The 15841-nt window shown below is 33.8% G+C and overlaps 1 protein-coding gene across 1 annotated transcript; it reads right to left on the bottom strand.

Moving 5' to 3' along the window:
- Positions 1 to 7006: 7006 nt before the first annotated feature.
- Positions 7007 to 8371, bottom strand: LOC114170700 (putative O-methyltransferase 3). The gene is made up of 2 exons (XM_028056232.2): positions 7540 to 8371; positions 7007 to 7470 (listed from the first exon to the last, which is right to left on the bottom strand). The coding sequence occupies exons 1-2, from the start codon at positions 8308 to 8310 to the stop codon at positions 7183 to 7185; spliced, it is 1059 nt and encodes a 352-aa protein (XP_027912033.2). The 5' UTR covers positions 8311 to 8371; the 3' UTR covers positions 7007 to 7182.
- Positions 8372 to 15841: the final 7470 nt, after the last annotated feature.

The raw sequence follows: 15841 nt of genomic DNA, 5'->3' as shown, positions 1-15841 counted from the left end.
TGACCCAAAAATTGCCTTAGCTCTTTTCTTCTACACTTAAGTGCACTTTCTCCCTTCCAACTCTTCCCTTTGGTTCAATTTTGGTGTTTTAGAAAACCTTCTTAGGCAGCAACACGAAATTACCTTCCCTCATACACTACCTTTCCTCTCTCATTAATTTTTCACTCTAGTAATTACTACATTAATTTGCAAAACCAAAAATAATGATTAAGTGACATTCAAGTGCAATGATCCTTATCACTCTAGCTTCTCTGAAGATGGCTAGGGTTTCTTGATCCTTTACCAGTGTGGCAAATGATAAAAATAAAAAGCACTATTACGAGCTCACCAATGTTCGAACTCTCATCAACTCGATTACCAAACATAAGCACGTGAAAAAGCCATTACATGTTTCTTGGCATATCATGCACACATATAATTATGACATTGTACCACGTGTCCATGTATACACACAAAACAAATTAAATAATTAAAACATCACACTAATGACATATATAAGACTCAAACTCAAGTCCTTTCAACACCACCCAACACTCTCAACCACTTGAGCTACTATTGCTCCTTTTCATAACTCTCCGCATTAATTACTATATGGATCCCTTAATTCACTTTTATTAAATAAATAAATATTTATTTATTTAATATTATTTGTTCTTACAATTATCAACAAAATGAATAGAATATTGAATAGTTAAAGATTATTAATAATATTAGATATCCACAATGTTGATTACTCAAATTACAAGTCATGATAATTGAAGAATAATTCAAAAATACAGAATCTTCAAAAATTAAAAGATATATATCAAGGATTATCTCTTACAATTTATATTCAAGTATCACAACAAGTTCAAGTCTAATTTTGAAAGTCTATAAATTGAGGGTCTGACATAGGTAAAAAACACACACTTGGAGAGAAAGAAACTTAATATCTCTACACTTGAAGATAGAAGGGCATTCTGAAGGATAGAGACATTCAATTTCAACATCAGTCTAGTATTCAATATTTCTAGGAGTAGCTAACTTCTTCATTCACGGGGATTGGGTGTAATGTATTCTTAATTCTCTATGAATTCCACTAATCAATATAATTATTTTCCATCACTCTTGTTTTCTATTCTTGCTTTAACTGCATGATAATTATTGACTGCATATTTGTGGGTATCTAATCATGTGACATGATATTAGAACCTAGACTAGAATAGACAATTGATTGGTCGTGCATCTAGACATAGAGTATGGTAATTCAAAACATCATAATTTTGATAATTAATGAGAGCTTTTAATAAGGAAAGGTCTAAGACGTTAGGGTTCTTATTAAAGTTTCGACTTGCCGCTAAGACATTATGGCTTGTTACATAAGGTGTTAATGATAGAGTAGGAATTAGAAGAAGATGATTTGGTGTTTTTGCTTTGAATTAGATCATGAAACCCAATCCCAGTGAAGCTTTTATCTGATATTTTTTCTCAATCAAGTTCTTGTTAGTATTATGGTGCTTGATTTAGTCCCACATCGCTTAGAATTGTGAGATGTGGTTCTCTATTTTACTATATAAGAGACTCTATGTAAAGCTTTGAGATACACCAGAAATAAACATACTTCCTAGTGTAGTCATGGACGTAGGCATACACATTGTACGCCGAACTACGTTAAATTCTCCATGTCTATTTTTCTCTCCTTTATTCCTTCCTTTGTTGCCTTGTTCCTAACAATTGGTATCAAGAGCCATTTTTGTTAGTATGCTCAGTGGTTGCAGCATTGTCTGATCTTCCACATCAGAAAAAATTTGGTTTCTATTTTTTCTTCTTAGGGATCTCAGTTTAGAGAAGTAGTGGGAGCTTTGGTCAAAAGCCGCAACAGGAGCTTTGGTCAAAAGCCGCAATAGGAGCTTTGGCCAAAGGCAGCAGGAGCTTTGGTCAAAAGTCGCAGCAAAAGCTTTGGTCAAAAGCTGCAGGAGCTTTAGTCAAAGGCAACAGGAGCTTTGGTCGAAAGCAGCAATAGCTTTGGTCAAAAGCAGCAAGAGCTTTCGTCAAAAGGAGAAAGAGGAATGGCATTGGAAGAAGGGAAGGTGAGGATTGAGAAGTTTGATGGCAGTGACTTTGGGTTCTGGAAGATGCAGATAGAGGACTACCTATATCAGAAGAAGTTGTATCTACCCTTAACAGGGCAGAAGCCAACCGACATGGAGCAGTCAGAATGGGATTTGTTAGATCGGCAGACACTCGGTGTGATCCGGTTGACATTAGCCAAGAATGTTGCGTTCAACATCATGAACGAGAACACAACCATAGATTTGATGAAGGCGTTGTCAAATATGTACGAGAAGCCATCTGCAGCCAATAAAGTGTATTTAATTCGCAGGCTAGTCAACCTAAAAATGGGTGAAGGTAACTCGATTACTAATCATATTAGTGAATTTAATACAATTATTGCGCAATTAACATCAGTGCAAATAACATTTGATGATGAGGTGAAAGCATTAATTTTATTATCATCTCTTCCGGAAAGTTGGAGTGCAACTGTTACTGCAATTAGTAATTCTGCAAGTAATAGTAAGTTGAAGCTTGATAACATCCGTGACTTGATCTTAAGCGAAGATGTTCGCAGGAAAAGTTCAAGGGAATCTTTCAGTTCTAGTTCCGGTTCAGCATTGAGTACTAAAACTAGAGGAAGAACTAGCCAGAAAGGTTGTAATCGAGGCCGAGGTAGATCAAAGTCTAGAGAGAAATCAAAACCAAAATTTTGGAATGATATCACTTGTTGGAATTGTCAGAAAAGGGGTCACTTTACAAATCAATGTAGGGCTCCAAGGAAGAACAACAACAAGAGGCAAGATGATGATTAATCAGCAAATGCAGCAACTGATGAAATTGAAGATGCACTATTATGTAGTCTAGATAGTTCTATTGACTCATGGATTATGGACTCAGATGTGTCATTTCATACTACACCTTCCTTAGAATTATTATCTAACTATGTTCCAGGAAAGTTTGGGAAGGTCTACCTTGCAGATGGGATATCTCTTGATATTATAAGAAGAGGAGATATCAATATCAGAACCTCTAATGGAAGTGTGTGGACTTTGAATAATGTCAAACATATTCCCGCCTTAAAGAGAAACTTAATATCTATAGGGAAGTTGGATGATGAGGGGCATTACACCACCTTTGGAGATGGACACTGGAAGGTAATGAAAGGTAATCTTGTTGTTGCTCATGGAAAGAAGCAAGGATCTCTTTACATGATTACAGATGAGGATATGATATCAGTTGCAGAAGTTGACAACAGTTCTTCTTTGTGGCATCAGAGGCTTGGGCATATGAGTGAGAAAGGAATGAAGCTCATGGTCTCAAAATGTCAAATACCTAACTTGAAGCATGTTGACGTTGGACCTTGCGAATATTGTATCTTTGGAAAGCAGAAAAAGGTTAGCTTCTCCAAAAAAGTAAGTCGTCTAAAGTTGAAAGACTAGCACTAGTGCATACAGATGTTTGGGGACCAACTTTAGTGAAATCTCTTAGAGGTTCACAGTATTATGTAACCTTCATTGATGACTCTACAAGAAAGGTATGGGTTTATTTTCTTAAAAATAAATCTGATGTGTTTTTCGTGTTTTAAAGGTGGAAACAAGAGGTTGAGACTCAAAAAGGTTTAAAGATTAAATGTTTGAAGTCTGATAATGGTGGAGAATATGACAGTAGTCAATTCAAGGAGTTTTGTTTAGAGAATGGGATCAGAATGATCAAGACGGTTCCAAGAACACTAGAACAAAACGGTGTGGCAGAAAGAATGAGCAGAACCTTGAATGAGAGAGCAAGATGTATGAGAATCCAGTCAGGATTACCCAAGGTATTTTGGGCAGATGCAATAAGCACAACAGCCTATCTCATAAACAGAGGACCATCAGTTCCTTTAGGCTATCAGTTACCTGAAGAAGTATGGTCTAGAAATGAGGTAAACCTTTCACATCTGAAAGTTTTTTGTTGTGCTTCATATATTTTGTTGAACTCTAATAGTAGAGATAAATTGGACCCTAAGGCAAAGCGATGTTATTTCATTGGTTATGGATCTGACATGTATGGCTATAGGTTTTGGGATGACCAAAACAAGAAAATTATCAAAAGTAGAAATATTACTTTTAATGAAAACATGTTCTATAAGGACATGACTGCAGAATTTGCAAATGCAAATAAACAGCCAGAGCAGGTATCATTAGAAGAAATTTAAGAAAGTGATGTAGTTAACAGAAGGCAGAATACAGAAATAGAGCTTGAGTCAGAGCTTGAGTCAGAATTTGGGTCAGAACCTGAACAAATAGTAGAGTCAGTAATTCCTGAATTACCGACTAGAAGGTCTAGCAGAACAATTGTAGCACCACAAAGGTATTCTCCTTCATTGCATTACTTGTTGACTGATGCTAGTGAGCCAAAGTATTTTGTTGAGGCTATGCAGGGAGATAAATCTATTAAGTGAGAGCTAGCAATGGGAGATGAGATAAAGTCTCTTCAAAAGAATAAGACATGGTCTTTAACCAAGCTTCCAGAAGGAAAGAAGGTTTTGCAAAACAGGTGGGTCTATCGGTTAAAAGAAGAACCAGATGGCAGCAAACGATATAAGGCCAGACTCGTAGTGAAAGGGTTCCAACAGAGACAAGGAATTGACTTCACATAAATTTTCTCTCCTATTGTCAAGATGACTACCATCAAAGTTATCTTGAGTTTAGTAGCTGCAGAAAATCTTCATCTGGAGCAGTTAGATGTGAAAACAGAATTTCTACATGGAGATCTTGAGGAAGAAATCTTTATGACCAACCAAAAGGTTTTGAAGTACAAGGCAAAGAGAATCTTGTATGCAAGCTTCATAAAAGGTTGTAAGGATTGAAACAAGCACCGAGACAATGGTACAAGAAGTTTAATGAGTTTATGAAAAACTCAGGATTTCACAGATGTGAAGAAGATCATTGTTGTTACGTGAAGAAATATGTTAACAGTTATATTATTTTTGCCTTGTATGTTGATGACATGTTGATTGCTGGTGCTAATATGGCATAAATTGACAGGTTGAAGAAACAATTGTCAAAAAATTTTGAAATGAAGGATCTTGGTCTAGCCAAGTAAATTCTTGGTATGAGAATCTCCAGGGATAGATATGAAGGTATTCTGAACTTATCTCGGGAAAAATATATAGAAAAATTGCTTAGCAGGTTCAATGTTGGAAATGCTAAAACCAGAAATACACCTTTGGAAACTCACTTAAAGTTCTCAAATAGGCAATCTTTTTAGATAAAGGAAGAAGAAAATCACATGTCTAAAGTTCCATATGCATCTGCAGTAGGGAGCTTGATGTATGCTATGGTTTGCACCAGACCTGACATAGCACATGCAGTGGGAGTTGTGAGCAAGTTTCTATCCAATCTCGGAAAGGAGCATTGGGAAGGCGTGAAATGGAAATTGAGATATTTGAAGGGCACTTCAAAGATGCATTTGTCTTTTAAAAGAAGTAATCTTGCTTTACAGGAGCTTTCTAATGCATATTTGGGAGGTGATTTGGATAGTAGAAAGAGCATAAAAGGTTACATTTTTACGTTGGGTGGTACAACTATCAGTTGGAAGTCTAAACTTCAAGGTAGAGTTTCCCTTTCAACCACTGAAGCTGAATATGTAGCTATCTCAGAAGCAGCAAAAGAGATGATATGGTTGAAGAATCTTCTAAAAGAATTAGGAAAAGGGCAAGATGAATCTCCATTGTTTAGTGACAGTCAAAGTGCCATTTGTCTTGCCAAAAATCTAATTCTTCATTCCAGATGCAAGCACATTGAATTGAAGTATCATTTTATCAGAAACTTGATAAATGATGGAGACTTGTTTTTATTGAAGATTCCAGGTGCAGAAAATCCAGCTGATATGTTGACCAAGACTGTCACAACAACTAAGTTGAGGCTTTGCATTGCCTCAACTGACCTTCGAGAAAATTGATGATGAAGGCACTACACTAGGTGGTAATGTAAATCAAACCCCAAGTGGGAGAATTATTAGTATTATGATGCTTGATTTAGTCTCATATCGCTTAGAATTGTGAGATGTGGTTCTCTATTTTACTATATAAGAGACTCTATGTAAAGCTTTGAGATACACCAGAAATAAGCATACTTCCTAGTGTAGTCGTGGACGTAGGCATACACATTGTACGCCGAACCACGTTAAATTATTTGTGTTTGTTTTTCTCTCCTTTATTCTTTCCTTTATTGCCTTGTTCCTAACAGTTCTTTGTTTCCATTATGTCAATTCCTTTTCAAGTCAGTCTCTCTAGTTCTTTTTGGTTTATCCAGTTGTGGATGACATCCCTTTTTACTCAAACTAAAGAAAATCGATGATGGGTAAAGGAAAGCCTCTGGTTCATATTTGATTTACTAAAGTTTTAGTTGGATAAATCTCATTTCATATTTGAAATGTCAAATAAACTTAATAAAATTTAGTTAAAAGGATTAAATACACACATTTAGAGAGTTGATAGATTAAATTGATCCAATATTTTCTAAGAACTAATTTATTAAAAAACAAAAACATATTTAACCATTTTTCAAAAATCTTCTGAGTTTGAAAGAGAAACTAATTTGGAACAATGCTGAATTATAGGTCACACCCAAAAAAGAAAATAAAGGTAGATACTCGATCTGTCTTTATTTATAATTTGAAAAGTACTATCACGTTTAGCATAACCAATTAAGAAAGAAAAATACAGTAAAAAAGCTAATTTCATATATATATATATATATATATATATATATATATATATATATATATATATATATATATATTGATGAAAGGTAGGAAAAATATACTAATTTGGTAAAATGCATAAGATCCACTGAGATATCTATCAATGCAATTATTGGAGATGTGACTGCGTACTGGAAGAGTGATGTGAACACAAACACAAAAGAAAAGTTTCGAGCTTGAGTAATCATACATAGAAAGGAAAAGGAAAGAGAGAGACATATACAGATGAAAAACAAATTAGAAAAAGCATTTCATATATAGATTCCATTCCATCACAACATAGTGAATGAAATACAAGATAATTGAAGGGATTTTATTGGTGCATAGTGCTTCTCCTTGGCAGCAGTGGAGTTATAGAATAATAATATGGCACACAGAACAGTCCAAAAGAGGGTATAACTGTCAGGGATAAATCTCGATGAGAGACCTCAAACCCACGATTGGAGTTATCTTGTAGTCACTGAAACCAGCAGAGAAAATGATCTTAGCCCATTCTTTCTCAGTCCTCTCTTTTCCAGGATACAACACCATCACAACCATATCAACCATGAGCTGTGTTTCAGTTGATTCATAATCAAGCTTTTCACTCTCCATCACCATGTCTATCGCTATCACCTTCTTCTTTACTCCCTCCTTGCATTTCTTCAGTATTCTCACACACTGCTCGTCATTCCAGTCATGCAATATCCACTGCATCATCAATCAACGCAATCAGGGACCAATGTCCAAAACTAAAACTACTTAATAATCAAATTTTACCTTCAATAGAACGGCATCTGCAGGAGGAACCCACTCAAACATGTCACCTCCAACAAATTTTAAGTTCTGAGATCCTTGTAAGTCGGCAACAACATGTGGGAGATCAAATACGGTGCAGTCTATGTGAGGGAATGCGTTGGCAATCGCCTTTGCCATGGTACCTGTGCCTCCCCCAACATCAACAACTGACTCCAACCCCTTCAACACTCCCCCACACCTCTCAATCACCACATTGGAAACCAATTCAGCGTCACTCGCCATCGCATCATTGAAAAGCTGATTCAGTTTTTGATCACGCCCAGCGTAGTCCCATATTTTCATCCCATGTGCTGTTTGGAATGGCGAGGGATCATCATTCCTGAACCATGTAGCCAATCCATGCCATGGCTTTGTCAAAATTGGATCAAGCATTGCATGCAAGAAAGGTGTCACACTCAAGGGGTTGTCCTTCAATAGCAGAGTGGATGCATCCGTCAACACATAACCCATTTCAACCTCATTCTCATTCACCTTCACTTCAGAGAAGAACCCAGAATGGGTCAAGATTCGCATCAACCGGTAGATGTTGTTGGCTTTGGAAGGATTCATTGATAGTGAAGCAGTGAGTTGTGAGAGTGGCATGGGTTCACCATGCTTGTGTATGATGTCAGGTATTTCCAAATCAATTGCACATTTTAGGGACATGGAATTTATGAAGCTGAAAATGTGATTCCAAACATGGGTTTGAGCTGAAAGTAGCTTTGAGACACGCTCTTCACTCTTGCACTCCATACTTTTTCTGTCTTAACTATACTCAAGGTAATAGGTTGGTGGATGGATATGTTGATGAAACCTCAAATTAGTTTTGGTCTATATTTATAAGCTAAACTGTGTTCTATTTCCTGAAGCCAATACAACAATAACACAGGTTTATCACGTGAAACCATATTTCAATTAACATTAATTAACACTAGATTTCTCCCTAATTAATAACGAGGCCAAGCTATGCACCCGTTCTTATCAATCCGTAAATTAAATTATATTATATATTTCATGTTTTTAAGGTGTGTATAATTTCTACTTCGGATAAACATATAGAACTTAAAGTGCAAACAAATTCAGTCTACAGTCATTAACTCCATATATATTAAATGCTAATCCTATTCAACTTTTGAAGCACGTTACACTCATTTTCAGCACTGCAAAATCCCACTAAAAGAAAAGTTAACCACTCCTACTTTGCATTGGTTGTGATTTTTTCTGGCTTACCTATATAGTGTCTATATAATTTTTTATGGAGGATTAATATTATAAAGATTGGTGTATCTGTCATGCAAGCGTGTATCACCTACTCTTGTCGACAAATAGGGTCCATTTGTACCTTCTGAATTAAAAACTTCAAACGAATTCTGTCCTAAATTTTCATCTTCGTTGTGAAGGTAATAAAAAGGTGTTATTTAATATGTTAAAAATGTGTTTAATAAATTAAATAGTATGTGCATATCAAAATTGACTAAATAATAATGAATCACTTGATTTTACTTATTAAAATAAAATTAATCGATCGACAATTACTTTCAATCAATTTAACAATCAATTTAATATATGTAAAGTTTTCTTTACCTATATGTTTCTTTCTTTGTGAGATAAAGAGATATTTTAGAAGCGCGAAAAATAGTTTGAAACTCTACTCATTCTGTCATAAAAGGTTAGAGGTACTCTAATTCGTAAGATCAATTGTGAGTGTCTCCATTTCGATTGGTTGCTGCTTTGACATTAGTTGCTGGGCGTGATTATTTTTAGCTTACCTAAAGTGTGTACATAATTTTTTATAGTGGAATTGTTATAAAGATTGGTGTATCCATTATGCAAGATGTATCACCTACTTTTGTCAATAAATAGTATCCATTCGTACCTTCTAAATTAAAAACTTTCTTACTTAAATTTTCATCTTCGTTGTGAAGATTATTTTGTTTATACTAATCGGTTTATAATTAAGTTTTGCTAAAAATCTTATTAAATATTTCAAATACAATATCTTTTTGTATACTTTTGACAATTATTTTAATATCATCTAAGAGTGTCTATGCCATATTTGCCTGTCTTATTTTACAATAATATATTTTTTCAATGTATCACGTGTTCATTTTTTTCTTTGTTTTTATAATGTTATTTTAAATTTTACTAACAAATGTACACCACAAGTTTAGTGATTGCACCACAAAGAGGTCCATGGTAACCCAAAATGAAGCAGACAAAGCATCACCCTCAATGCTAAAAATAACTTTTCATCCGACCACATTAAATTCATCACAAAATTTGATGAATTACGTGACGTTATATTTAATTTTGTGATAATATTTTAATAATAAATATTTGTGATAGGTTTTCTAATAAATTAATTTATTGAGAGAATTCTCGTCAAAGAAAATCTTTATAAAACAAATTAATAATGTTTTAGTGGTACATATTTTTTATTATGAACTTTTGTCACTACAAGAGATAATTTTTAAACATGAGTTATTTTTGGCAATTATGACCGGTCTAACCCCTATTAAAGCTATTACCAACAGTTTTCTTTTTTTCAGAAAAATTCAGCATTGTTAACGTATTATCAACATGTTTTCATTAACCCCTAATAAAGTAGTGATTTCATGTAGTCTTAACATGCAGTTTCATTTTCTTTTCCTTAGATGTTAATATTTTGCTTTATTGTCATCCTAATTGATTGTTTTCATATTTATTTCCACTCAAGCACACCAATCTTCAATCTTTATGTCCTATAAACTTACTATTGTAGGTAAGTCTGGAGTTGATTAAAATTGATTTTATTTTTTACTATTGTTTGGCCTTGTAAATATAATCATGATGTTAATGATTCTATTTCAATATTTTACAGGATGATTTGATGAATGGGAATGAGGTACATGGAGAAGAAATTAAAAAAGAACTGTGTCGGAATACAGTTGAATCATTCAAAGGGCATACACAATACATAATGACAAAAAGAGAATATGGCGAAACAATTTGTTCGAGGTCAAGATGAAGATACACAAAAGAGAACACTTAATTTAGAAATAGAGTTATAAATGATCATATGTATTATATTTGGATTCATTAGTATATATTTATAGTATATTTTTTTATTTAAATGTAATTGATACTTTATATTTGAATATTTATATTTGATGTACATTTATTTTCTTTGTTATTAATTTACACCTTTCAATTATTTTTCTATTTATTATGATATGGAAGAAATTTGACAATTAAGTATTAACATAATTTCTAATGATAATTATTAAAAAATAATTCATAATTGTCCAAAAATATATGAAATAATAATGACATTTTAAAATATTGTCAAAGATATAATAGTAATTAGAGTATTAATATTGTTATTATATATAAAATATATCTTAGCGACTACTAATTTATCGAATATGTGTGATAGTGTATTTTTGTCACTATTACATCAAATTACTAGTGACAATTATTTTTACCACAATATAATTTAATTTTAGTAATAATGTATTTTTGTCACTATTATAGAAAATTATTAGTGACAATCATTTTTGTCACAATATAATTTTATTTTAGTGATATATAAAAATATTGTCACAAGTACAATAGTGACAAAGGTACTAGTGACATCTTAATTATTGTCACAAAATGATCTTAGTGACATATTTATAATTTTTAGTGATTAATATTAATATCATTGTAGGTACTTCTTCTTGTAGTGTACCTTTTCCAAATTCTAGCTTAGTTTTGATATTAGTTTCATAGCTAAGTTTGGTTTTAGAGTTAAGTTTAGTTTAGACTTTATAAGTTAGTTTTGAACTATACATAATTATTAGTTAGCATATACGACCCCTACGCTTAGCACGTACTGAATGGTTATAATAGTCTTAATTAAGTTCACTTTCCGAATTAGAATTACAGTTTAGGGTCTGGTACAATTAAACATTTATGTTTTTCCTTAGTTAGAATTAGCTTATTTAGTGAATCTAGTGCAACTAGTTTACATCACTCGTCAAACTTAACTATGGCAGTAATGCATGTAAGATAGTTCTTTTTTGGCCATTGAATTTGGTTCTAAAGAATGGTATTACCTTTAAGAGGTTGTTCAATTTAATAGCTCACATTAGCTTTAAGACACAAACCAAAGACATCAATATTTCTTCAAAAACAATAAGTTCAAAGCTCATACTAGAATCACTAAAATTGAATCACCTAGACTGCCCAATTGAAGTCCAATTCAAGAATAATTTTTCTCCAACTAATCACAATCAAATTGGCACCTAGCAGATGAAATAAACCAACAAATCTCAGCTAGGCACAATATTTCTGAGAACAAAGTGCAAAGAAGGATGATTAAATGCCTAAAATGATGTTAGCATTTAATCATTTTTGGACAGGATTCTTGCTTTGATTTTCTCTTGGCTACTTTTATTTCCATCCAATTTTTCACACATTTCAGCTTATTCTACTCCTCACATAAGTCTGGTATGTTATCCCCCACACTTAAACTTAAGAAAGTTCCTCAAGGTACTTCCAAATCCACCTTAATTGCATTTCCAAGGTTGGGTGGGTTACTGAATTTTTTAGGTTCCAAGGCTGTACTGGATTGGAACAAAGACTTTATATACAAATGGCAAAATTGAGAGACTTAAGAAAGAGAATGAAAGCATGCAAACTGAGATGAAGTATATTATTATAACATAACATGAATTACACATTTTAAAACCATTTCACACGTTCTTATTTCTCTCTCATTCTCTCTCATCGTTTATAACTACAAGGAACTCATCGCCTTAAAAGATGCCTTACAAAACTTGAAGAAAAAGAAGAAAAATTAATAAGAACACTAAGATGTTCCTATTAATCTTCACCGAATCATTTAACATCGCCAACCACCAAAACAGTGCTCCTTCAATATATCATCGTTGTTCCACAATTGGTCTTTTATTGACAGCTCCAAGATACTTGGATTTGCACGAATGGCAGAAACAGATCTGCATAAAGAGTGGGGAGTCATGTGGAAATAAGTGTGGACCTGGGTTGGGGTTTTTGTACACATTACTCACAACTTAGGTATCACCAGTGATGTAATCTGTTAGAGTTCCAAAATTTATACAGAATATCTATCATCTACAAACCATATTGTTCAACACATATGTAATACCAAATCCATTTACAATACATATGTCATTTACAATTAGTCCAACAAATACAATTCATTTCAAATTTCAAGTACATTACTATGGTCCACAATCCAATAAATGTACATGAGTAACTTCTAAGTCCTAATTAATAAGTCATATTCTCGAAGATACTTGGATTTGGATGAATGGCAGAAACAAATCTGCATAAAGCTGACACGTTATTGTTCGAAAAACCTAACGCAACTCCCCACTTATGTTCACATGAATCCCCACTTATGTGTCCGTGCTGGTTGCATAATTTATTTTTTGTTTACACTGCACGAAATGTAGAAACAAATCAACATAAAAAATTACACAGTAAGAACATCAAATATAAAATCCCAATCGTAGACCAAGTTTCTACCAAAAATCCCAAACGTGATACCATTGCAAAATAATTAAAATTCCCAAACACGAATGCCCTAAAAATTGCTCAACACACACAAACGCAAAAAACGAATTGAAAAAAGGTTCAATCAAAAAATGAACTCACAAGCACAATGATAAGCCAACGATGGCTCTCGAAAACCCTAAAACACAATCGTTGCTTCTCTTATCGCTGCAGTGGCGCCGCTGAATGCTTCCCTGTGGGTAAATATGGTGGTTGTATGATGATTTTCTCCGTTTGCTCATTGAATGGTGTTGCTCTGTTTCCTCTCTTGTTCATTTAAGGAAATAGAGTTGAATGGTGTTGCTCGTTGAATGGTGTTGCTCGCGTTGCTTTGTTCTCTTGCTCCTTAATTTTTTTCTTCTCTCTGTGTTGCTCACAGTGCCATTTTCTCTTAAAACCCACACGTACAAGACCAACCCACAAACTTAAAAATAATGAATTTTGAATTAAAAAAATAATTGACACATAGGATATGTCAAAACTGTGTCAAATATATATGTCGAAATATCATTCCCGTTTTGTTTATACTAATCGGTTTACAATTAAGTTTTGCTAAAAATCTCATTAACTACTTCAAATAGAATACCTTTCTGTGAATTTGTGACAAATATTTTAATATAATACCTTTATGTGAATTTGTGACAAATATTTTAATATGATCTCATCGTATCTATGCAATATTTAGCCGTTTTAAATAATTTATTGGTTCAATATATCGCGTGTTCATTTCTTTTTTATAATATTATTTTTAAATTTAATTAGGAAATGTACCACATGTTTAGTGATTCACCATTGTAGCGACAAAGACATCCATGGCAACCCAAAAGTTTTATAAACAGACAAAACATCCTTCTCAATGCTAAAAATAAACTTTTTCATCTCACCATGGAGAAAGAGAAAGGAACATAAATATAACGAGTTACAATTTTTGTAACTTCTTTGAGTTACTTACTTAAATCTCAATATTTCTAATTTGGCCCTTCTACACATTTAATATAACATGACATATATTTGTTTTTAGTCATAGATTTAATTAATTAGATCACTTTAATACTTTGGTTAATAATAATATAATGATCCTAACACATTTAATTATTATTATTATTCTTATTCTTATTCTTATTATTATTATTATTATTATTATATACATATGTATATATATTTTTCTTCCTCGGTCCACTTGACACTTCAAGAATTCAATCATTTAGAACCGAGAAAATAGTGTGGGCCATAAATTAGAAACAAATAAGTGTTGGCTATGCACACAACAGGAAGATAGCAACCATCTCACCACCTATAGAATTTAATAATTTAAAAAAGGGGGCTTCTCCCTGCACCTCCAATGATTTCTCCTGTACCCCCAAAACCTAAATTATTTTCATCTTTGCCCATGGTAGAAAAAGCAGTTACTATCTCTTTCACCGCGTATCCTCTGCACCCCCCGAAACCATACACTGCACCCCCAAACGCACCCCAATAAAGCAAATTCCCTGCAGCCTGCACCCCCAAGAATCTTTGACCTAGGTGGTCTTTTATCCCATTGTTGTCCTCTTCTTCCCACACAGCCTCCGCACCTCCACACACTCCTCATCCTTCTTCTCCCGCTATTCTCCCAGAGCCTCCATACAGTCTTCTTCTCCGGTGCACACTATTCTTCTCCTCAACAGCGCACGCAGCCTCCTTATCTCTTTTCGTGCAACCCCATCTTCTCCATTTGCGCAGTTAAGTGTGTATATTTTAATTGATTTTAGCGATATTTCACTGATCCATGTCTTGGTTTTAATATTTCACTGAAGCATTTGTAACATGCGTGAATGGGAACACATGCCGTTTAGGTTTTTTTTTTTACTGAAACGGTTTCTAAAAGCCGTTTCCTAGGTAGATGACACGGAATACACATTTCGTTTAGGGTTTTTATTTTTTTTTACTGAAACGGTTTATGAAAGTCGTTTCCTAGGTAGATGAAACGGAATACACATTCCGTTTAGGGTTTTTTTTTTCTAAAACGGTTTGTGAAATCCGTTTCCTACATAGATGAAACGGAATACACATTCCGTTTCAATTTTTTTTTTTATTTTCTTGGAAACAGATTGTGGAATCCGTTTAGGTATTTTTTCCGTTTTTCGAGTGTGAAACCCATTTTAGTGTCATAAAGCATGTTTTAATAGAATCACAATCTCTATTTCCTTAAACTGGTTGGAGAGGTGGAGAGAAGAGTGTTAATGATTGAATTTGAATTGAAAAAGGAATACAACCTAAGGGAAGAGTGGGGTGCAATGAGAGAGAGGGGCCAATAAAGTGGTTCACAATGGATGACAATAAGGAGGCGCGTGGGATAAGTGTGGGTGGAGGGGAGGCACAAAGGGGTGGGTAATGTAACTGAGATTGAGAGCAGAAAGAGCAAAGAGAGATTTGGGAGACGGAACACACATTCCATTTCATTTTTTTTTTATTTTTACGCAAATGGATTGTGTAATCCGTGTTGGAGGAAGGTGAAATCTAATTCGTTTTGGTGGTTTTCTTGGTTTTTTAGAGTGTGCAATTTTTTTAACATTGTTGAATGTAATTAAGGAGTGAGTGTTGGAGCAACATGTGTGTGAAATGGGAAAAAAAAAGAATACTGGACACATTTGATATTTTTAAAAACCTGGACCCAAAGATTATGCATTATGAACGCGCCCCAAGTATGTGACATTTTTTTTTGCATGTGTGTCTATGTATGAGT

The sequence above is a fragment of the Vigna unguiculata genome, chromosome 11 (genome assembly GCF_037176805.1).
Source record: "Vigna unguiculata cultivar grain cowpea cultivar isolate G323 ecotype 2 chromosome 11, ASM3717680v1, whole genome shotgun sequence".
In the NCBI taxonomy this organism is placed as follows: Eukaryota; Viridiplantae; Streptophyta; class Magnoliopsida; order Fabales; family Fabaceae; genus Vigna; species Vigna unguiculata.
The sequence above is the reverse complement of the archived record's forward strand: the minus strand, read 5'-3'. Positions and strand labels throughout refer to the sequence as shown.

Coding starts and splice junctions, on each gene's coding strand:
- LOC114170700 (XM_028056232.2), bottom strand. CDS start 8,310: ATGGAGTGCAAGAGTGAAGAGCGTGTCTCAAAGCTACTTTCAGCTCAA. Junction 7,471..7,539: donor CAGATGCCGTTCTATTGAAG/GTAAAATTTGAT, acceptor TTGATGATGCAG/TGGATATTGCATGACTGGAA.